The sequence below is a fragment of the Galeopterus variegatus genome, unplaced genomic scaffold (assembly GCF_000696425.1).
Source record: "Galeopterus variegatus unplaced genomic scaffold, G_variegatus-3.0.2 Scaffold2147, whole genome shotgun sequence".
Classification (NCBI taxonomy): Eukaryota; Metazoa; Chordata; class Mammalia; order Dermoptera; family Cynocephalidae; genus Galeopterus; species Galeopterus variegatus.
Window position 1 is genome coordinate 253,127 of NW_007728258.1, and position 22,688 is coordinate 275,814.

The 22,688-nt window shown below is 53.7% G+C and overlaps 2 protein-coding genes and 1 long non-coding RNA gene across 4 annotated transcripts in view; 1 reads left to right on the forward strand and 2 right to left on the reverse strand.

The window, feature by feature from the left end:
- Positions 1-3,602, forward strand: part of GNB2 (guanine nucleotide binding protein (G protein), beta polypeptide 2) — a 5,406-nt gene extending 1,804 nt beyond the window's left edge. Inside the window, exons 2-10 of the mRNA XM_008580716.1 lie at positions 759-904; positions 1,141-1,179; positions 1,295-1,401; positions 1,745-1,808; positions 1,893-2,055; positions 2,148-2,214; positions 2,531-2,732; positions 2,820-3,036; positions 3,117-3,602. Coding sequence (XP_008578938.1) covers positions 848-904; positions 1,141-1,179; positions 1,295-1,401; positions 1,745-1,808; positions 1,893-2,055; positions 2,148-2,214; positions 2,531-2,732; positions 2,820-3,036; positions 3,117-3,223 — 1,023 coding nt within the window. The 5' untranslated portion in view covers positions 759-847 and the 3' untranslated portion in view covers positions 3,224-3,602. The remainder of the gene's footprint in view (positions 1-758; positions 905-1,140; positions 1,180-1,294; positions 1,402-1,744; positions 1,809-1,892; positions 2,056-2,147; positions 2,215-2,530; positions 2,733-2,819; positions 3,037-3,116) is intronic.
- Positions 3,603-3,890: 288 nt separating this feature from the next.
- On the reverse strand, positions 3,891-13,265 carry GIGYF1 (GRB10 interacting GYF protein 1). Of its 2 annotated transcripts, none has more exons than XM_008580718.1 (24): positions 13,214-13,265; positions 12,985-13,114; positions 12,779-12,874; positions 12,488-12,599; positions 12,266-12,374; positions 11,706-11,746; positions 11,334-11,504; positions 10,860-11,113; positions 10,615-10,723; positions 9,964-10,101; positions 9,681-9,781; positions 9,305-9,476; positions 9,029-9,195; positions 8,764-8,864; positions 8,558-8,674; positions 8,338-8,438; positions 8,027-8,109; positions 7,773-7,913; positions 7,463-7,693; positions 7,027-7,208; positions 6,771-6,931; positions 6,511-6,677; positions 6,301-6,430; positions 3,891-6,197 (listed from the first exon to the last, which is right to left on the reverse strand). In XM_008580718.1, exons 1-24 carry the CDS (start codon positions 13,246-13,248, stop codon positions 6,145-6,147), a joined length of 3,102 nt encoding a protein of 1,033 aa, XP_008578940.1. In that variant the 5' UTR covers positions 13,249-13,265; the 3' UTR covers positions 3,891-6,144. The 2 variants fall into 2 exon arrangements, with proteins under 2 accessions (XP_008578940.1, XP_008578939.1); XM_008580717.1 differs by having other exon boundaries at positions 8,338-8,453.
- Positions 13,266-13,278: 13 nt separating this feature from the next.
- Positions 13,279-14,684, reverse strand: LOC103596932. The gene is made up of 3 exons (XR_551072.1): positions 14,474-14,684; positions 13,590-13,740; positions 13,279-13,326 (listed from the first exon to the last, which is right to left on the reverse strand). It is a non-coding gene; the product is annotated as an uncharacterized LOC103596932 (long non-coding RNA).
- Positions 14,685-22,688: the final 8,004 nt, after the last annotated feature.

Sequence of the window (22,688 nt, forward strand, 5' to 3'; positions counted from 1 at the left end):
CCCCGCCCGCGGCGGACGGCTAATGGGGCGCAGCCGGCCCAGGGATTATCCGGTGTGAGCCGTTCCGAACCTATTAGTGCCCAATCGGCTTTTCCCAAATCTTGTAAACAGCCACCCTGGCCGGTTCTGGGGAGGGGCGGGAGGCTGGGTCGGGTGGGGGCGTTGGGGCCTGGGGTGGGGTCACCCACCCTACAGGTCTCTGCCGTGGATGCGGTTGCCTTGGCAACGGGGCTAGGGTGGGGGCACTTCACCAATGAGGTGCTCTCAGTCCGGGTGACGGTTGCCTAGGCAACCCCACGAAGAGCCCAGCTTCCCCCTCAGATCTCCCCCCACCGTCGAAGCTGGGGGTGTGTGTGGAGGGTGTGCAGCGTGTGGGGGTGAATTTAAAGAGGCACCGCCCCTTTTAAAATTAGGTGCTTGGAGGGCGGTGCCTGTGCGGGCTGGGGCGGACGCCAGGTCTGTTTTCTAAGGGCCTCCCCCCCCCCCCCCCTGGCTGCTGGCCGAGGGAGGGGTTTCCCCTGCGCTTCCTCTTGCACTTCCCGCTCAGTTTCCGGGGAGCGGGGGGAAGATTGGGGAAGTGCGTTACTCCTCCGCAGCATCTTGCCGGAGACCCCTCTTCTGCAGGAAGGACCGAGGCCACTGCTGTCGCCCCCACCCCCCTCACGGTGCTTACCCCTTCCGGGCCGCTCCTCAACCCCGCCTTTCCCCACTTCTTCCCCGGCGGCCTTGGGGCCTGACGTCAGCCCTGCATCCCCCAGGCCTCGGGCCAGCGACCAGGAGCTGCCTCCCCCAACCCTCGTCCCGCGGCCCCCAGCCGCCCCCAACCCCGCCCCACGGGCTCGGCGCCATGAGTGAGCTGGAGCAACTGAGACAAGAGGCCGAGCAGCTCCGGAACCAGATCCGGGTGAGAGCCTGGCCGGCTGGGATGGGGAAGCTAAGCAGGCAGAACTAGGTGGCTTGTGAAGGCTGCTGCCTAGTGCCCTGGAGTGGGCTGGGTGAGGGTTTTTGGGGGGGGGATGAGGGGAAGAAGGGTACCCTAATCTCTCAATGTCTCATTGCCTCCACTCCCCTGTCTGCTGTTTTCTTCCCTCTTCTTCCCGCTCCTCCCCTACCTCTGACTGACTCTGCCATCTCTTGCAGGATGCCCGAAAAGCATGTGGGGATTCAACACTGACCCAGGTGAGGGGAACCCAGGGCTGGACTGTGGTGTAGGGAGGGGCAAGGGTTTGGGGGTACTGCTTCATGGAGTCCTGCTGCCTGGACCGCCCTGAACCCATTCTGCCTCCACTTCCAGATCACAGCTGGGCTGGACCCAGTGGGGAGAATCCAGATGAGGACACGGAGGACCCTCCGTGGGCATCTGGCAAAAATCTATGCCATGCACTGGGGGACAGACTCAAGGTGCGTGTGTGGTCGGGTTGGGGCACTGTGCTGAGCTTTTGTGCTCCAGTGTTCATGGGCTGATTTTACAATCGGCAGAGTGCTCAGAGAGATCAAGGCAGCCTCAAAGATCTGGTGGGATGAACAGGATGCCCATATTGCCAGAGTGTATTTGAGACAACTTCCAAACTTCCTCATTGGACCTGAGCAAAAAAGGCCATACCAACAGGAACTTCTGGGCTGCTGCTGGGGACTGTCTCAGAAGAGCATCCACCAGATAGATGGGAGAGGGGGAGGGTGTCCTGCCTCTAGAGCAGGGCTTTACATCCTGACTTGTCTGACTCTCCCCACCTCTCTCCACCAGGCTGCTGGTCAGCGCCTCCCAGGACGGGAAGCTCATCATTTGGGACAGTTATACCACCAATAAGGTAGAGGTGGTACCTGAGATGGAAGGGAGCTGGGCTGAAGGGCCCTGGCTAGCTCTGACCCTGGGCGCTGCCCTTCCTCTGTAGGTCCATGCCATCCCGCTGCGCTCCTCCTGGGTCATGACCTGTGCCTATGCGCCCTCAGGGAACTTTGTGGCCTGTGGGGGTTTGGACAACATCTGCTCCATCTACAGTCTCAAGACCCGTGAGGGCAATGTTCGGGTCAGCCGGGAGCTGCCTGGCCACACTGGTGAGAGAAACTTGGCTGGGTCTTGGGCATTGTAGGTGGAGAGGCTGCGCTGCCCTCCTATTGAGTCCCAGCTGACCAGCCCCTTTCCCCAGGGTACCTGTCATGCTGCCGCTTCTTGGATGACAACCAAATCATCACCAGCTCTGGGGATACCACCTGGTGAGGCCCTTCCAGGGCTGGACAGTCTGGACTAACCCACATTTCCTGCCTCGGGGGCCACTGGCTCAGTGTTCAGCACACAGTCTCAGCAAGCGAGATGGTCTAAATGCCTAGCCTCCCTCTCTGGGTGGGTGCCAAGGGGTTGGGGAGGGATGAGCGCCCTCCCCACCTAAGGCTTTTTCACCTAGGACAAGAGCAGGTTCCTGGAGCCCCTTCCACAGATGCTCTGCTGGGGCCCAGCTCATGTGATGGGGTTGGGAGGCAGGGAATCTGTCTTTCATCTCTGATTCCTTCTTTTTTTCTATCACCTCTCCAGTGCCCTGTGGGACATTGAGACAGGCCAGCAAACTGTGGGTTTTGCTGGACACAGTGGGGATGTGATGTCCCTGTCACTGGCCCCAGATGGCCGCACCTTTGTGTCAGGTGCCTGCGATGCCTCCATCAAGCTGTGGGACGTGCGGGATTCTATGTGCCGACAGACCTTCATCGGCCATGAGTCTGACATCAATGCTGTGGCTGTGAGTTCCCGGGGCAGACTTGGCCAGCCCTCCCTGATGGGGTCCTGGCCGTGCTCCGTGCCCTCATTCTATTCCGGTCTCCTGCAGTTCTTCCCCAATGGCTATGCCTTCACCACGGGCTCTGACGACGCCACATGCCGCCTTTTCGACCTGCGAGCCGATCAGGAGCTCCTCATGTACTCCCATGACAATATCATCTGCGGCATCACCTCTGTTGCCTTCTCACGCAGTGGCCGGCTGCTGCTTGCCGGCTATGACGACTTCAACTGCAACATCTGGGATGCCATGAAGGGTGACCGTGCAGGTGAGACTGGGTGCTAAAGCAGAGCAGGCAGGGACAAAAAGCCCAGGGCAGATCAGTTTTGATGTCTCTCTCCCTCACAGGCGTCCTTGCTGGTCATGACAACCGTGTGAGCTGCCTCGGGGTCACTGACGACGGCATGGCTGTGGCCACAGGCTCCTGGGACTCCTTCCTCAAGATCTGGAACTAACCACCCTCACTCCAGCCAGGCCCAGGCAGGGAGAGGCCCTGCCCATGCCCACACTACAGGCCGGGAGCTTTGGGGCTGGGGACACACCAAGCCTCCCTCCCTGGGCCATAGGGCCTTGGGTCCCTGATCCCCCACCCAGGTTTGGTTCCTCCCAGGGCCACCCATTGCAGAAGTTAAGATGGGGATGGAATGGGGGAAGAGGCGGGGGCAGAGAGCCCTCATCCTTTTGCCGCCCTGGGGTCTGGGCCTCACCCCTCTGGAGGGCCAGAGGCAGAAGGTAGAAACTCCAGTGGCTGGCTTTTTTAAAACTGGTTTTATTTTAATTTTTATTATATTTTCAGTTTTTCCATAAAGGAACCAATTCCAACTCTGTACCTGATCTCCAACCTTGCTTGTATCTTCCTTAGTCCTGTTCTCTGCTGCCCGAGGGCAGCCCACTTGGGGGATATGGGGCCACAACAGGAGGGGCCAGATGGAAAATCCCTCTTCCTCAGAGCAAGGCTTAAGTCACAGGCAGGAGAACCTTCCACCCAGCAGGGCCACAGATGCCCAGCATGTGCTTCCCCCAGTGAGGCAGCCCCACCCAGAGCACTTTTAGTTCCCAGGTCTGAGCTGTGCCATTCATCCCTGATGCCCCTCTCCCTAAATAAAGACAGCAGCCCAGGTGTAAGGGGAGAACACACACCAAGTTTTATTGGGAGAAGGGGAGTATTTACAGGAGTGGTAAGAAAGGGAAGTCACACAGGTGGAGATGGGGCTGGGGGAGACAGTGGACACAAGGCAGACAAGGGAACAGAGCCCCCTGCACCAACCCCAACCCCAGGGTGGGGGAGCAGCTAGGGCCCAGGAAGACTTGGGGTGGAAAGGGACAGCAACAGGGGGTCTGAGTCCCTGGGCTGGGGGCTCAGGGTTTGTAAACATTGACCACTCTCAGAGGGGATGGGGGTGGGAGAGGGCTCCTCCTACACTTCCTCACAGGGTTAAGGCCTACTCCAGGCTCATGGGCCCCCTAAGTTCAAAGTCTCTTTAGCTTGGGGGAAGGGGCAGGAAGAGACAGGAAGAGTGTCCCCCTCTTCCCCTGCATTGGCTGTAGCAGGGGTTGGGGCAGTTACATTCAGTCACAACAGGAGTCTCCCCCACACCTCCAATGCCGCCAAATACTGGCGAGAGGGACGGGGAACGGGGGCCAGCAGCAGCAAGACATTTCCCCCTGGCCCATCACCCCCTTATTGCTTTAGAGAGAATATTGTCTTTTCACGGACACTAACACTGTTGAAACCAGGGAGCAGTTGGAGGGGCCCTTCTACCCCCAAGGCCAGTTTTATCCCCCAACACTGACCCAGTTGCCACTTTGGTGCAAAAAAAAAAAAAAAAAGTCATCTCTCCAGGGATGGATGGGGAAAGAAACTGGGGCCACTTCCCATTTCCCCAGGGCAGCAAGGATAAATACATTCATGGAGGGGAGGCAGTGGCAGAATTTTGCCCTAATACTGCACTCTGAGCAATGAGGTTGATGGGAGCAGTTAGATGAGAAACCCAAAAGATAAAACAAACTATTAAAAAACAAAAAAACGAGAGACAAACCCAGGAAGAGGATTAGGAATAAGAAATGGGCAATAGGAAGGGCAGCCTACCCCTGACCCAGGAGAGACGCACTTCTATTCTTGACCCCAACCTTACCCAACATTAAAAAATGCATCAAGAGGAGAGGCTGCTTGCTCCTCTCCCATTTGGTCAATGCGCAGAGTAGGGTAGTCCACACCCCACAGCTGGCTGCAGGTCAGAGGGCCTTTGTGAAAGCCTCCAGCGTTGCAACCCTGAGCCCCAAACCACCCCCTTCTTGCCCTTTGAGGCCCCTGGTCTTGCCCCCTTCACAGGAGAAACAACTTAGTCCATCAAGCGGTGCCTTTCTCTCTCTCCAGCTCCTGGAGGGTGTCTCTCAGGGGCGAGGCAGGGGCTTGTAGCCCAAAGAATACATTCATGTGGCAAGGCAGGAGCTGGAGCTTTCAGCTTCACACCCAGGCCATCCCCCAAAAATGGCAGCGGTGGGGGAAGCCCCTCCCCAGGGCCAAGGTCACAGTCCTGCCGCAGACAGCCAGATGAGGTGGCACTGCCCTGGCCCTTCCCATCTACCCGTCAGCTGGTGCAGGACAGTAGCCTGGGGAGTGATGCGGTTCATCCAATTTGTGCAACTTTCCCCCAAAGCAGCGAAGCTAAGGGGCTACTTTGGCCCCCACCCTGGACAACTCTGCCCCAGTCACAGCAACAGGGAGCTGTTCACAGCAGGTCCGGCAGGCGGGGCTCTGAGGGGGCCTCACTGTGCAAACTGCTGACACCCCAGCTTCCAATTACCCTCCTGCCCCCATACGGGGGGACACTGGGGTAAGTGCAGCCTTGGGGGCCAGGCAGGACAGGTCCATGGGGCCTGTGTCCTCACTGCCCCAAAATAACAGTGTGTTTTTTCTTTCAGCCTCCTAACCATTTTTTTTCATTATTTTTCATCTTTTTTCTTAAAAAAAAAAAAAACCAAAAAAACACCCCTACCCCCCACCCCCCAAAAAACGAACCTCTGTGGACCTTCCATTTTCACACCCACTAGCCCCAGAGGGGATGGGGTGTTTAGAGTCTGGCTTTTAACAATATTTTTTGTCTCTCCTAACATTTGCTTCAAAGTCATTTAAAATTAAAAAAAGAAAAAAGGAAAAAAAATCCCTTTCCCCCCCAATCTGTAAAGTGCCTCGTGGTGGGTGAGTTAAGGTGCATCGTGTCGTTTGTAACAAGTGCTGGGGACCCTGCCCCTGCTTCCTCCTATGCTCCTTGTGGGGAGCCTGCAGGCTGGGGACCTTAGGGTCCAAGCTGCTGCTGCTGCCGCCGCCGCCGCCGCATCTGGCCTACAGCCTAGGGCTGGTGGGACGGGCTGGTCAGTAGTCATCCATGCTCTCGATCTCACCAGAAGATCCGTGCAGGGAGTACCCTGAAACCAGGGAGAAGCTGGGTTGGAGCTCTCTTGCCCAGGCTCCTCCTCTGCCTCATGCTGAATAGGCACCACTCCTTCCCCGGCCCCACCCTAAGCTCACCCAAGATACTGGGGTCTGAGTGCAGCATCAATGCCCGCCTCTTGGCCTTGCTGCCCTCCCCAGGGCCGAGTTTGGTGCTGTGGTTGGCCTGGAAGGCTGTCTGCAGGGAGGCACTGCTCAGCCAAGCCTCCTAGGGCAGTGGAAAGGAAGGCAAGTCAGGAGGGCGCTGGGCAACCTCACCTCCACCTGCCGGGTCTCCCAAGACCTCACCTGCTGCTGCTGCTGCCGTTGCTGGCTGGCTTTCTGCTTGGCCCTCCGCTCCAGAAATTGTTTGGCAAATTCTTTGGCTTCCAGCGTGTCCCCCAGGCAGGAACGGATATAATCGTGGACATCATAGGGGGATTCCACCTCCTTGAGGATCGCCACAGCCATGGGCACTATGGGGCAAGGAGGGGGCTGTCAGGGCCCACCCAGTCCAGGTCTGGAATCCCTGGCCCCAGCCCAGACCCCCAGCACCAGCCCGTCTGTACCGTCCAGGCTGCCCGTGGTGCTAAGCGTGTGCAGCATCTGCTCACACCACTGGGTGAAGCCATCCTGGGGCCTGGGGATGCCCTGCAGCAGCTTCAATAGCTTCTCTTCTTCCTCTGTCTTTTTGCGAACAGGCCGACCTGACAGGTGGCTGTATGAGTCACTGAGGGGCAGGTGAATTAGAGGCAAGAAATCAGCTCAGGTGTTCGGCATCCTTCCATCCCTGCCCTGCCCCAGCCTCTCCAGCACCGCACCCACCTGAGAGATGGGCTGCTCCGACTGTTCTTCAGGCCAAGGCTACGGACCAGGCTCCCACTGCTCTTGAGGGTGTCCTCCCAGAGTCCCAGGCTACTGCTCCCACTCTTGTCAGGCGTGCCCCACAGCGGCCCAGCCTCAGATACCCATTGGTTCAGGGGGGCAGTGCCCAGGCCCCCAAGCTGCTACAGAAGGCAGGAAGTCAGAATGGCCCAAACAAGAGCACCTAAGAAAGCTAGGGGGAAGCCTATTTATGTGGCAAAGGGATGAGGGACAAAGTGAGGACCACAAGGAAGAGATTCTTCAGAATCAGAACCAAGGGGCTTGGGCTGGAAAAGTCTCAGCAACCCTCCTCCATATAACCCTGGCAGCTGTCTGGAAACGGTTCCTGAAGACCCAAGAGGTTCCAGTCAACTGGAGAGGTGCCCAGCCTGCTCACCACACGGTGGTTGGGGGCCTGCGCCCGCGACGGCTCCCGAGGTGGGGGCTGCTTGTGCAGGTGTCGGTCGCCCTCCAACTGCAGCTCCAGCAACGTCTTCATGGAGATCCCCTGCTTGGCCAGGCCAGCCCAGAGCGGGGGTGGGGAGCTGGGTGCAGGGGGCACGGGGACTGTGGCTACTGCCTGCTGCTGCTGCTGCAACAGTTTCAGCAGCAGCTCCTGCTGCCGCACCTAGACCAGAGAGACGTGGTGAGGGGTAGGGCGGCCACCCCAGGAGGCCCCGAGGGCTCAGCGGGCATTGGGCACCAACCTGCTTGCGCCGAAACAACTCCTCCTCCTCCTGCCGCCGCTTCTGCTCCTCCTGCTGCTGCTGGCGCCGCTTTTCCTCCCGCCGCTTCCGCTCCTCCTCCTCCCGCTTCGCCCTGAGCTCCACTTCTCTGCGCTCTTGGAACTGAGACGTCAACCAGATGAGCAGCCAGGCCTGGGGGCACAGGCCTCGGGACCCTGCCTTGGGCCGCCCTTCACACCCAGGGCAGAGACTCTAGCCCCAGGATGCCTACTCACTTTATGTTGCAGCTGGAGTTGTTCTAGAATTGGACCCTGAGTCGAAGAGTTAATTGGTATGTCCCAAAGACTGGCCTCACCACCTGCAGGAGGCAAAGGCAGCTTCAGAAGGGAACTCAAGCCCCTCTGGTCCTGTCCAGCAGCTGTCTCCAAAGCCACCAGGGACAGCTGGAACAGCGTGAGAGTGAAGAATTGATCCAGGGCTCCCTACCCACACAGGGACTGCCAACGCGGGAGGGAGGCATGGTGCGATGGGTGGGGCATTAAGGCTCAAGACAGGGCCAGGGGAGGGAGACCTGCCAGACACGCACCTGACTGTGATGAGGCTGAGGTATGTACATCCCAGAGGGGGCCCGAATCTGGCACCGACAAGGACCGGCTCATTGTCGGGAGCAGGTTCTGGTCCCCACCTCTGAGGAGCAAATCACTGATTCTCAGGTCTCCAAATCCATTTCTGGTCTGCCCACCTCCCCACTTTACACCTCCTGAGGGCTCACACACCCATGCAGCCACACAGAGAGTACAACAGACCTGGGGGGTTTGAGAGCCTGGAGCTGCTGCAGGAACGCCGTGAGCTGCTGCTGCTGCGGCGGCGTCAGGTCCCCCATAGCTGCCTTTTCCCGGAGGGCACACTGCGGGTGCTGGCGGCTGCAAAGACACAGACAGAGCGTGGGGATGGCAGGCCACACAGAGCCAGGGCCCGGCCCTATCTCTGAGCCCTCCCAGGCCCCCCATACCTGCTGACCAGCTGAAGAAACTGCTGGTGCTGCAGCTGCTGGTACAGGGCTGCTGCCGCCAGCTCCTGCTGCTTCTTCAACCGCTCCTGGTCCATGTTGCCCTGTGCAGGGGCAAGAACACATCCAGTGCACAAGGCAGGCGAGGAGGACAAGCTCTGCTGGGGTCCCACAGCTGTGACCTGCCCCTGCCATGTACCCCTACTCCCCATCCGTCTATTGGGTCCCACCTGCCTTCCCTGCTCCAAGCAGAGAAAAGGATGCTTACCAGTAGGGGGGGTGGCGAGGGCCCTGGGGCAAAGGGTACACGACCCCACATCTTGATCACCTCCCCCAGAGGCTGGAAACCCTCATCACAGCCCCGCTTCACGAGCAGCGACATGGAGAAATAGCCAGCCTGGAACCACTCTGCCATCTCCTGTGTGGTGAAGGGGCCTGGACCAAGGGAACAAAGGGAAGGAGGGGGAGAAAACCAGCAGGGTCAGTACCCCAACGACACCCTGAATGAGCAGCCCCACACAGTCCTCCCACCCTCCACAGGTACCTTGGATCTCCCCCTGCGGGTCCTTGTAGAACCACTTCCGGGCAGCGCCGTGGCTGAGGGGAAGGGCAGTGGCGGCTGCAGAGTGGCGCAAGCCCTGGGTCTGCATGGTGGCTGTGAACTGCTCCTCTTCCAGGGAACTATCCTGCAGGGAGGCCACCAGCTTCTCTGCCTCCTGGGAGCCCAGGAAGAGAAGTCAGGCTCAGCCGCCCCATTACAGCAACATCAAGATGGGGCTGGGGTGAGGGTCAGGATATCACGTCATGGATGAGGTAGGACAGAATCAGGAAAGGTGTGGAAACTAGGACAGGGACAGACAAATGCCTCTCTGTCCCCTTGCAGTGGAGGGTCCCTGGTGCTTTCCTAGATGCCCCCATACCTGCTGCAGGTGTTTCAAGCCTTCATCATCTTCCAGATCTCCAGGTGGACCAGAAGGGGAGTCCACCTCAGGACTCAGCTGTATTCCCCTCAGGTCATCTCCTAGGAATGAAGAAAGGAAGGTGGAATGTGGGGGGAGCAGGGGCAGAGAAGGGGACAAGACAGTCCCGTAGACAACCTAACTCCAGAAAAACGGGCTCTTGTTACAGCCTCCCCCCAATACGGATGCCCTCTACACCCCTTCCTCTCTGCAGGAGGGAGCGCTTTGTCCCCATTCTGTCCACCTTCAGCTGCTGGCAGCTCTTTCTCCACAGCTTCGTCACCATCCCCATTCATCCCCCAGAGTGGGCCCAAAGTGGGCAGTGGAGATGGAGAGCTGGACTTTTCTTCCTGAGGCAGCAGTGGGGTGGGCTCCTTTCCCCCTGAAAGAGAAGGGTGATTACCAGAATTCAAAACCAGAGAGCTGGGAGGTCTTACACACAAGTTAGCACAAATCCTCCACTTGTGGCCAAAACTTGGACCTCTGGCAGTGAGTCCACCCACCTTGTTAACTCGGTCAATTCCACTAACAGCTAAGTGTGAACATGGTGAGTTCACCATCGCAGACTCCACTGGGCACACTGACTCCTGCCCTTACAACACGGCACCCAGCACGCCCATATCACGCTGTGTGCACAATACTGCAGATTTAACACCAGGTTCTACAGATTCTTCAAGGGATTTTCAAAGGTCTTTTTGACTTCACACTTCATTTTTAGCTGATATGCTGCCTTCAAACTGCTGTTCCCAGGTCCTCCTACATGTCTCAGCACGTGCCTCTAGGCAGCCTGATCCAGCAGGCAAGTGGGCAGCACTGCCCATCCCGGTGCAGGCCCCCTCTGCCTGTCTTGGCTCAAGGCTCTCCCACCTTGTCCTTGTCCCGCCTGTGGGCTCACCTGCCTCAAGCCCCTCCTCATCCAGCCCTTCTGCAGGCTCTTCCTCCTCTTCTTCCAGACCCTGGAAGTCGAGCTCCTGCTCCTCAGGAATGGGCTCCTTGGGGCCCTTCTGCATGGGGTGAGGGGACATGGCAGGGGTGAGGAGGCAGAGAACAAACAGGTGGGACAGGAGTGAGAGGACCCCAGAAGGGCAGGTTCCCACCAACCTCTCATCACAGTCTTCCCCCTCGCCTCCTTACAGATACCTTGAGAGGCAAGAAGGCCCCAGAGGCATCGAAGGTGCCCATTTCTTCATCCTCATCGTCCAGGCACCACTCCGGGAGCCCATCCTTGTCGTCATCAAAGCCGTCAGGCCCTCGGCCTCTCCGGAGGTGAGAGCTGCCTCCCCCACCCCGCCCCTCCTCTTCACCACACCCGCCTCGATCCCCTCGCAAATCAAATTCAAACTTGCGACGCCGGTCCCCATGTTCCCGCCAGCCAGCAGAGCGGGGGCCTCCATCTGGGCAGGAAAAGTCAGAGGAGAAGAAGAAACGGTATCCATGTCAAGCGGAGTCTCCCCTCTTCTGTCACTCACCGGGACACCCCAGGACCAGCTGACACTTCCAGTACTGCACTCTCCCCCACCCCCGCAAGCTTTCTGCTCCCTCCTCTTGGCCACAGGAGCCCACCCCCATGGGACATTTTTTGCCCCCCACACCACCACCTGGCCCCAATCTCACCAGGGCTGGCTGAGCGCCAGCGGTCACCATCTCGCCGGGGTCCTGCCCCAAGTCTCCAGCTGCCCTCCTCCTCTTCCTCGTGCTCCTCCCGTAGGGAACGCCAGTTCTCACTATCTGAGCGGGCATGTTCCTTCCTTGGGCCAGCCCCTCCCTCCTCAAACCCGGATCGTGCTGGGGGTGGGGAAAGAGACACAGCTGGTGGGATGGCAGTTGAGGTCCCTGGAAGACTCTTGCTAAACCTTGCTGTGAAATGAGAGGCCCAGCTCAGGCCCTCCTGCCTATACCACCTCCTCCAATGAACACCCCCTTGCTGGGATACCCATCTCCGTCCTCCCCCACCCCTGGCCCCCATGCCCTCCCCACTCTCCGTACCTCCATCCCTCCTTGCCGACTTCTCAAACCGCCTCTCACCTCTGCAGGAGGGAAAAGTGCTGGTCAAAAAAAGTACAGCTTGTGGACCGGCCCGTGGCTCACTTGGGAGAGTGAGGTGCTGATAACGCCAAGGCCACGGGTTCGGATCCTATATAGGGATGGCCGGTTAGCTCACTTGGGAGAATGTGGTGCTGACACCACCAAGTTAAGGGTTAAGATCCCCTCACTGGTCATCTTTTTTAAAAAAACAAAACATGTACAGCTTGCCCTCCCCCCTCTGTGGGACTGCTACACATCTCATTTATTCTGCCCTGCAAAAGGCAGAGGAAGGGAAGAGACAGAAGAAACTAGGGAAAAATGGGGCATGGGAGAAGGGCACCCAAGGGGACACACAAAACAGGTGTGTCAGAAGGCACAGAGAGTTCTCCCAAGGACTTATGTGGTGGGTCTCTTGTTACCCTCTAATGGCAAAAACCCAAGCCTCCCTCCATGGGGTCCTGGGACCCAGCCCTGGGGCTGCTCCCTGCTCTGCCTGGCTGAGACATCCTTCTAGTCCCCACCTGTCGTCCCAGCTCTGGCTACGCTGGATCTCCCGGGGGTTTCGTCCAAAGGCCCCATCGCCTTCTTCAATGCTTCTTTGGTAAAAGCAACTGTCACCGCGTCCACGGCCTGGAGAAGGGATGAGACCTGCCAGTGGGTGTGAAACCTGCCAGAGCATCTCTCCATACCCTGGAAACCATGGGCCACTGCTTTCCCACCCCCGCACACGTCACCACCCCTACCTCGGCTCCGCGTGCTGCCCCTGCCACGGGAGGTGCCAGCCAGGGGGGGGCCAGCCCCTTTCCCCATCAGCCTCAGCACAGCCACGCTGTTCACTGACAGGGAGAAGTTTCTCTGAAGAGGGAGCCAGGGGTGGGAGTGAGGACTCAAGCACCTGACCACCCCCACCCCCGAGACCACAACTTCCTCACCTGTCTCCCCAACTCCAGTCCCTCTCTCCTCCCCACCCAACATCCCAGCCTACAGCTTCCCCTCCCGGGCCTCTGCTGCCTCAGCACCAGGCCCGGCCCCACCTGCTCCTCCTCGGTCAGAGGCTCCAAGGCCAGGGGCTGCAGTGGCTCCTCCTGTAACACTGCAGCAAACTCCTTTTCCTGTAGCTCTTCAGGGACCTGTCAAATGGAGCAGGAAAGGCAACATACCACAGGCTCTGGGGTCCTTTCCACTGGCCGAGGCCCAATGGCAATGGAACCATACACCTCCACACCTGCCGCCCACCCACCTTGTTCTCCCTGACATAGAGGGCCAGCATCTCCTCTCGCCCATAGCGATAGTCAGCCAGCTTGTATTTGGGCATGGCAGGGGACGGGGGTGGGGAGGCCACGCTGCCACCACTCGAAAGGGCCCTGAGCCTAGAAAAGGTACAGAAGGGAAGTGGAAAGAAAGGGGTCAGAGCAGCCCTTTCCTCCTTTTCTTCCTTCTCCACCCCAGCCAAAGCACTGCTGACTCACCATTCAGGCCCAAAGTTGAGAGTCTCTGCTGCCATTATGGAGCTTGGAGCGTGTTCTCAAGGTCAGAGGGAAGGAGCAGAGGAGGGAGGACCTGACGTTCACTCTCCAAACACCTGTGGGGCCCAGAGGACACAGGACTTGGAGAACAACATACTCAGAGAACCTTACAGGGTTAGGAATAGGTCCCGCACCTTGGTGAGCACAGAAATGGGCATCAGGCTACCAGGTGGGTCACTTGGGCTCTAAAGAGACTCACCTAAGCCAGCCACATGGCCACTCACACCATGAGTTAACCAAAGATGAGTCAAGGAGGCAAGGAAACAGGGAAGCTAGAGCCAGCCTCTGCAGGGCCACCCTCCCTCGGCCCCAGACTCACCTGGCAGCCTTGCCGCTGGGAAACAGAAGGGCGAGGACTGGGCTCTCTTCAGGAAGGGGCCAGAGCTAGAGTGAACTAGTGTCCCCAAGTCACTGGATATTGGTCTGACCTCAATAGTGCCCGGGAGGAACCTTCACACCTGGGAAAGATCCTTAAGGAGAAGCGAGAAGAAGGTGATTAAATTAATTAAATTAACAGGTCACATGGTATCCCTGCCTCCAGCCCATCTCAGTTCTGCATAACTGGAGAGGCCCACGGGTGCCCGGTGAACAGGCAGGACACCAGATGCTGGAGGTGTGGCAGAGAACACACCAAGCACGGCCTCAGGTCATCAGCGCTCTCAGCGGGAGGCTGAGACAGGAAATGTGGCACAGAATTTGGTAAGGGAGGTGGCAAAGGCAGAGGTATGGACATTCAGGGCAAAGACAAACAAGCAAGCAAGCAGAAAAACCACTGGAGCCATAAATATCTTGGAGAGAAAAGGGCAGTTATGGAAAGAAGGATTACAAATAAATCTGGGAGCAAAATTGCTTCCCTCATGAAAAAAATCAGGGTTGGCTGCTTGGAGGCTAGAATCCAGGACTTGGTCTGGGGAGGAACCCAGTAAAAAAGGAGCAGATTTGGATCCCTGTACAGACCAGCCACCAAAACAAACAAACAAACAAACAAACAAACAAACAAACAAACAAACGGAGCAGAGAGGCCACTCCAGGGCCCAAGAAGGGGCACAGGCTGAAGGCTCCAGGCAGGCAACACACCCATGGGCTGGTTTCCGAAACAGAAATAAACTCCTAGCCCTTCACCTAGACCAAGAAGAGTCGATCAAACAAAAAGCCAAGAAGGGAACATGTTCTTATGATGAAAGCTGGGGAAGGTTCCCTCACCATAAAGGACAAAGAAGGTCAGAGTAGCTGAGGCTCACTGAAGAAGAGGTGGCGGTGGCAGCAGTGACCTGTTCCTCTAAGGAACAATGGAGGAGACTCTTGGGGGGAGGCTCATTCCTGGCAGTGCCGGAGCAGAAGACGAGGGTGGGCAGTGTCCAGGAGCTGCGCGAAGGTGTCTGTCACTGGCTGGGAGGGGGGCTGCACCTGAGTGCCTCTGCAGTTCCCATCAACTCCAAGATGCCACAAGTCTGGGAAGGAAGAAGGAAGAGAGTTTCCACCAGTGGGGCCAAGGGCAAGAGGTTCTTTCACCCATAGCTGAAGCAAAACCCCACAACACACACAAGACCCCCTAGTAGAGTCACAGCATCCTAGTGAAATGCAGGTCTCAGAGCCCACCTAGCGCTAGGCTAACCTCCCCGCATGGGCCACTCTGCTGTAACAGCCTTGGCAGGACATTCCTGGTGACGGAGCCCTCCACACCACATGAAACCAGCAGAGGAAACAAGTCTGCCAAAAAGCTCTTCCTTACACCAAATTCCAGGAGGCTTCCGGGACAGCAGAGTAAGGCTAATTCTTCTACACTACAACCCTTAAGGAAACTGGCGACTGGATGACCCTTGAAGACGTGACACTAAATGAAACAAGCCAGTCACAAAAGGACAAGTACTGTGTGATTCCTTTTCTATGAGGTACCTAAAGAAGACAAATTCATAGAGATGGAAAGTAGAATGGTAGCTTCCAGGGGCTGGGGGCAAGAGGGAATGGGGAGCTGGTGATGGGTGCAGAGTTCCAGTTGAGGAAGAGGAAAAAGTTCTGGAGATTGATGGTGGTGACAGCTGCACAACAGCGTGAGTGTACTTAATGCCAAAGAACTGCATAGTTAAAAATGGGTAAGGTGAGGGCTGGCCAGGCCAGTTAACTCAGTGGGTTAGAGCACAGCCTTATTACACGAAGGTCATGGGTTCGGACCCCAGAACTGGCCAGCCACCAAAAAAAATAAATAAAAATGGTTAAGGTGATAAATTTTGCGTTATGCATACTATACCTCAATAATAAAGGAAAAAAAGCGTTAAAGAAAAAAAGGATTATTTGGAGATAACCACTGCATACTTAAGTCTTCACCACTCTAAGAAAAACACCTCACATTCCTTCAAACCTCAGAAGAGACGGTTTTGAGTCTCTTCCATTTCATTCCTTCTAGTGGGACAGAAACTAGGCCTGGGGCATGGAAGAGCTGCTAGGTGAGAGAGGGAAGAACAGAAAAGGGATCAACTCACCCTCCCACTGTGCCAGGGGGTGGCAAAGGTAGCACTCCTGGATGCTCCCTGCCTCCTGCCTCCACCTCTCAGTCCTGGCTGTGAGGAATAAGCAGAGGGAAGGCGCTCGCTTGCACAGCGCGAGGAGCTGGGTGCCGCAGAGGTGGGGACAGGAAAAAGACCACGCCACAACCCTCTTGGGGAGAAACCAGGAGAGAGGTGTCAAGTCTGGGCCCAGCCAGAGAAGGGCCTGGTACCAGAAGAAGGAGCAACAAGGCAGCGGACAGGCCACCCGAGCAGCTTCCTTCCCTCCCAACAGGTGTGCGTCTGTCCCATGTGCCACCTTGAAGCCAGCAGCTCTCAACTAGGGGCAACTTTGCTCCCCTGGTGGCTTTTGGAAATTTCTGGAGACATTGTGGGCTATCACAACTGGGCAGGGGGGCGCTGCTGGCATCTAGTGGGTAGAGGATAGGGATGCTGTCGAATGTCCTACGATACACAAGGCAGTCCCCACAACAAAGAAGTATCTGGCCAAGATATCAACAGTGTCAGTGTTGAGACACATTCCTCTATGCTACCAGCACAGGTAAAGCCTACCTGGTGTTTATGGAGAACAATGGAAAACAAGAGAAAGCAAATTTACACTAGTTCATTCGCCCCTACGAATGGCAGGGAAATTATTCCCTAACTACACTGTCCCTTGAGAGAAACCTGAAATCCTGCTAGGAGGGAAATCCTTGAGGAAAAAAATAGATTTTTTTTTTTTTTTAAACTGCCCTAAGTTTGTCTGTCACAAACTCTCAAAGCCAAGCATCTGGATCCCTTTCCAATGAAGAAAAGAGGGAGAGGTGGCGGGCAAGGACCAGGGATGGCATCCTTTCCTGACTTTTCTTCTTTCCTGGCTGCTTAGGCTAAAGGGCTCTTCTCACAGGCCCATTCAAGATTGTCCCCCACGCCTCCATTAGCCCTGCCTCGGTCTCTGCCCACCTCATCCACTTGCTCCCACCCACCGCTTTTTCTCTTCCCCCAGACTCAATATACCCTCACGCCCCAGCATTTGAATTATCGCTATTAAGAGGCTGCCCCCTGCTGGAGACAAGGGGAGAAGACACACACGTGTCCTGGATGCTCCCAACGGGCTTGAAGGAGGGAACAGGGGGCCTGTTCTCTGGGATTCAGAATTCACTGGAGAAGGAAAAGATGCAGGGAATAGGTGGTCCCAGTACACACGAAGTTAAGAACATTTTTTCCTCACTCCATCACCCCTAAAATTAGCCCCAATCTGGAGCAACATGCCTTGGCACATACCACACCACTACTAACAGAAGCAGAGTCCCAAATTCCCCAACATTTGGAGCAACTACCCAGCCTCAAGCTTGTTGGAAGTGGCTCGGCCCTTTCTCTGGATGGAAAGACTCTCCATGCATGATAGGGTAAGGACTCTGAGGATTAAAAAAGGGCTGTAAGCCCGCATTCCTCCTGGCTGGTCAGTTGTCCCAGCTCTCTACTCTCTGAGCCATCATGACAAATAACAACAGTACTACTTGGCAACTGTATAGTAATTAACAGTTTTCAAACCACTTTCACACTTTGCCTCATTTGATCCCTTGTGCCCAGCCATGGGCTCCAGCCAGGGAAAACAAAGAAGGGAAGCTACAGCCCTACAGGGTACTCCGACGTCCTCAACACTCTCTCCAAAACTGGAGGTGTGCACGGTGGTAGTAGCCATCCCAAACGCTCAAGCATACTTTGTGAGTTTGAAGCCATTTTTAATTCTTTTTTTTTTTTTTTTCCTTTTTGTCTTTTTTCGTGTCCGGCAACGGACCACAACCCTCAGTGTTGCGCCCGCACCAGACCGGGACAGGCAACGGAATCGCAACCCTCGGTGCTGCGCCCACCCCTCGCTCAGCCAGTGAGCGGGAACCGGTCTGTATGTGGGATCCGAACCCGCGGCGGGAGCGCCACCGCGCTTCCCAAGCGGCGCACTATAGCAGTGCACCACCGGGCCGGCCCCATTTTTAATTCTTTATCAGACTTTTTAAATCCTTCACATAGTCTCCTGTTCTCACCTTTTCTCCTCTAAAGTGGGGCTATTTTTTTCTGTCACAAACTCTGACCACAGATGTAAAAGTGAGGGCAAAGTGGGGTCCTTTATCCATCAAATCACACACAATACTAATATGTCCTCTGGCTGAAAAAGCTAGTCCAGAAGTCTAACTACACAATCCACTTGACTATATTCACCACATGGGACCCTCAAGGCCCCTGTTCCCCAAGCACTGGCAAGAACACAAAGTCCAGATTTGCCCCCAATCCTTCCCAATTACATGACAGACAAAGTAGAAATAAAACTGGAGCTGGGGTGGAGGATGGCTGGCCTGGAGCTGCAAAGCGAACAGCAGAGGGAAACGAGCCAGAGCCCAAAATCCCAAAGGGGAGCGGCTTACTGGTACTGATGGTGTTTCAGAGGCAAAAACAAGAGGTTGGGGGCTAAGTTGAAACTGGCATGTCAGCTCGGAGGGGCAGTGGACCTAGAGACGGCGGCCGCAGCTAGCGGCATCGTCGGTCCCTCCTGGCCAGTCGGCTCCCTCCAGGAAGCCCGCCTAGTTTGAAAGAGACAAAATAAAAATCCAAAACTGCTCCTCGTCATGAGGTATATAAGATAAGCGAAAACCTAATGATTTAGAAGCAGTCCGAGGAAGCACTGACTGGGGCGAGCTGAAGTTTCTATCTGGCTCCCGCCACGGTCCACCTCGTAGACCTCAGGCGAATGAGTTGAGCATACGAGCCTCAGTTTCCCAGACGGGTGTTAATTCTGCTCTGCGCCCCTCCCTCGACCTATTCCACTTCTTCACGGAATGCTGTAAGAATTAAAGTGAGTGTGAAAGACTTTGAAAAGAGAAACTGCTGTGCAAATGTGAGACGTAAATTGAAACCCCTTTGTTTAAAAAATGGATTTTTCAAGAGTGACTTTTCTGACACTGAACTTTTCAGGACGAAAAAGTTGTATGTGTTTGCACCATTTTCTTTGGAAGTCACTTCAGAGTGGCAAGTCTACTCCGCTTTCTAAAACAGCTGTTGCCCAACACATTGTAATCCTCTCAAGACAGAGAAAAAGTAAGTTAGTGACTTGGAATTTGAGTGCCTTGTGTCTTGCCATAATAGAATGCAGAACTCAGGAGCTATCTGGAAGTCCCTTTATTCCTGCACCAAGTGCCGCCAGGCTTCTCTGCACTTGCAGTTTTAGCGTCTGCTTTTTACAGTTCCCTTGACTTTCTTGGCGGTCAGGACTTGTGCTTCAGTGTTGTCAGTCAAGCTCCTTGCTCACAGGTTGGAAAATGGCAGTTGCTAAGAAAAGGTCCTTGTGCTCGTTCCATCCATTACTGACTGTGGCCCTGGGCAACTTAATGAACCAATCTTATCTTTGGATTGCATGGTAAAGCATTTAACGTAGCACTTGGCACAGGGTAGAGACATCATAAATATCAACTAATAGGGGCTGCTGGTTCCATGGGGTCCCTGAAACACAGTATTGAAAATGTATCAATGGAATTCAAGCGTGAGTCATAGAATTCTCCTTAGAATAAAGTTTATAAGCTTATAGTAGTTGTTTTTTCTTTTTCTTTTTTCCTTTTTGTCTTTTTTCGTGACCTGCAACAGATCACAACCCTCAGTGTCACGCCCGTACCGGACCAGGACCGGCAACGGGATCGCAACCCTCGGTGTTGCCCCCGCACCTCGCTCAGCCAGTGAGCGGCCGGTCTGTATGTGGGATCCGAACCCTCAGCGGGAGCGCCGGCACGCTCCCAAGCGGCGCACTGTTCGCCACCAGGCCAGCCCCGTAGTTGTTTTTTCTAACTCAGAAGTTTTGTTGTTGCTTTTTGTTTATTTGGTTTTTCTAGTTTCGAGCTGTGTTTTGGGTGGTTGAGGTTACCAGCAGCCTAACCTATGTTTTGGGGATTGTTTTTTTTTTTTTTTTTTGCTTTCTGGCCGATGGCCAGTACAGGGATCTGAACCCTTGACCATGGTGTTGTAACACTACACTCTAACCAACTGAGCTAACTCCCCAGCCCGCATCTTTTAATAGTTAATAAGCAAATGTTGAGATTGTAAGTTATCATAGATAAATGGTACCAGGAAAAAAAAGGGGGGGGGGGTTTGAAGCGTCAGGGATAGTGGCAGCTTGTGCTGACCTGGAGGGAAGGACAGGGTTTGGATAGATTTAGGAAGAGTGGGCTTGGGCATAGCAACAATCCAGGCTGATGGGAGAAGAGGACATGGGAGTGAACAAGTGAAGCTGAAACTTTAGTTGAGAGCCCCAAATGCCACTGTGAAAGTCTGTTTTTGATGGAGAGTAGCATCCACTATAGCTGCAGCATGTCAGGGAGACCACACTGACTCCAGGGTGGAAGACTGGAGGGATCGCCTTAGGTCTCCTGGGTACCAGTTCGTGACACTCGGCAAGTAATCTCCCCCAGATGTAAAGTGGGAACGCTGATGCTGATGACACCGTAGAAATTGAAGCAGATAAACTCCTTTGAGAAAGGACACTATGAAATCAGAACTTTAATCACAAAATTAAAGAAAAAATTATGAAGAAATCACTTGGACCTATAATATTTTTATTCAGGTGCTGTGCTGCAAAATGTCTTGGTCTATATTTTAAATTTGCAAACTTTTGAAGTAAACAAAGAGATTTGGCTTGATGATTAATTGAGATGAAAGAGAGGTCTCAAGAAAGACCAACAGCCAAACTCTGCCTTTTTTCTTAGTGGCAGATTTCTCTTCAGTGTCTTCCTTCAAGGAAATGCAAAGAGATAAGGACTGTCTTATTGTCAAATCAGTTTTTTACAGAGCCTGGCTTCACTCACCTAAATTGCAATATTTATACATTTATCTATATATCAAAGTTTATAACGCATATTTTAGATATCAGGAAAAGACACACAACCTAATGTAGTGATAGTTCATAAACTCTGCTTATCGTTAATTATCAGACATAATGGGCCTTAAAACTATTTTATTGCATTTAGAATTACTTTTTGCTGTGAGCTAAGTTCTTTGGTCACCAAATATAACTGCTTGTCAAGTCACCAATGATTTCACATTGCTAAATCCACTGCTCCATTATCTTCCATGACACAGCTGGTCACTCCCTCCTCCAGAAATGCTTTCATCACACCATACTCCCTTGGTTTTCCTTTTACCTCACTAGCTGCTACTTCTTAGGTCTGTGCTGGTTCTTCTTCTTCTCCCCAACCTCCCAGGGCTCAGTCCTTCAACACCTTCCCATCGTAAGGATAGGGGCCCCACTGCTTGACTTTCCTGTCTCAACTTAGTCATTCCTTCTTCTGGAAAACCTTGGATCCCCCATGATGATACTGGCTGTTACTCCTTGGGGATCCACCAAATCCTGTACATGCCCCCTCTCCCTTAGCATGTGTCACACTATCCTGCTCATCTTATTTGCCTTCCTCACTAAAATATGAGCTGCTTCACACAGTATTATAAACAGTATTCTAACAGCCTAACAGGTCTCCTTGATGCAACCCTTACCTCTGCGTAGCACTCCATGGTATGCATATACCATAGTTTGGTTACCATTCACCAATTGAAATATATCTGGGTTGTTTCCAATTTTTGCCTACTACAAATAAAACTGCTATGGACATTCATGTACAGGTTTTTAAATGCCCGGGAGTGCTCTTGCTGGGTCATATGGTAAGTGTATATTTACTTTTAGAAGAAACTATTAAACTATTTTCCAGAATGGCTGTACCATTCTACATTTCCACAAACAGTGTATGAGATAGCCAGTTTCTCTGTATTCTCATCCATGTGGTGGTGTCAGGATTTTGTATTTTAGCCATTTCTAAGAAGAGTGTAGTGGTATCTCATCATGGTTTTAATGTTCATTTCCTTAATGGCTAATGATATTGAACATCTTATGATGTGCTTATTTGCCATCCTTTTATACCCTCTTTTGCAGAAGTGTCTGTTCAAGACTTCTGCCCATTTTTCAGTCGGGTTGTTTGTTTTCTAACTCTTGAGTTTAAGGTTTTTATATATTCTGCATACACATCCTTTGTTGTATATGGGATTTGCAGATATTTTCTCCCAGTTTGTGGCTTCTCTTTTCATCCTACTAACATGGTCTTTCAGAGAGCAAAAGTTTTTAAATGTTGATGAAGTCAAGTTTATCAATTTTTTTCTTTTATGGATTGTGCTTTTAGAGTCATGCCTAAAAACTCTTCACCTGACCCTACATCTTGAAGATTTTTTCATATTTTCTTCTAAAAGTTTTATAGTTTCAGATTTTATATTTAGATCCACCATTTGTTTTGTATTAATTTTTTGCACAGGGCTGAGGTTCATTTTTTTTTTGCCTATTTTCAACACCACTTGTTGAAAACAACATCCTTTCCCCATTGAACTGCACCTTTTTTTTTTTTTTAAGATGACTGGTAAGGGGATCTTAACCCTTGACTTGGTGTTGTCAGCACCACACTCTCCCAAGTGACCTGTGGGCTGGCCCCTCAACTCTTGACTTGGTGTTGTCAGCACCACACTCTCCCAAGTGACCTGTGGGCTGGCCCCTCTTAAGATGACTGGTAAGGGGATCTTAACCCTTGACTTGGTGTTGTCAGCACCACACTCTCCCAAGTGAGCTGTGGGCTGGCCCCTCTGTTGCACCTTTGTCAAAAATAAGTTGGCTGTACTTGTATGAGTCTATTTCTGGGTTCTCTATTCCATTCTATTGATTTTTGTGTCTGTCTCTCTGCTGATACCACATTTTCTTGATTATTTATGTAGTAAGTCTTAAAATCAAGTAGTGTGATTCTAACAACTTCTTCAAAATTCTTAACTATTCTACTTCCTTTGCCTTTCTATATAAATTTGAAAATAAACTTGCCTGTGTCTACAAAATAAAATTATTTTTTGGCAGCTGGCTGGTATGG

Bases quoted from the DNA above. Each gene is read 5' to 3' on its own strand.
- GIGYF1 (XM_008580717.1), bottom strand. From the start codon at position 13,248: ATGGCAGCAGAGACTCTCAACTTTGGGCCTGAATG. The intron at 10,724-10,859 runs GTATCTGTAAGG...CACCCCATGCAG, and splicing joins GGGCCTTCTTGCCTCTCAAG to AAGGGCCCCAAGGAGCCCAT. The intron at 9,477-9,680 runs GTATGGGGGCAT...CTGGGCTCCCAG, and splicing joins GCTTGAAACACCTGCAGCAG to GAGGCAGAGAAGCTGGTGGC.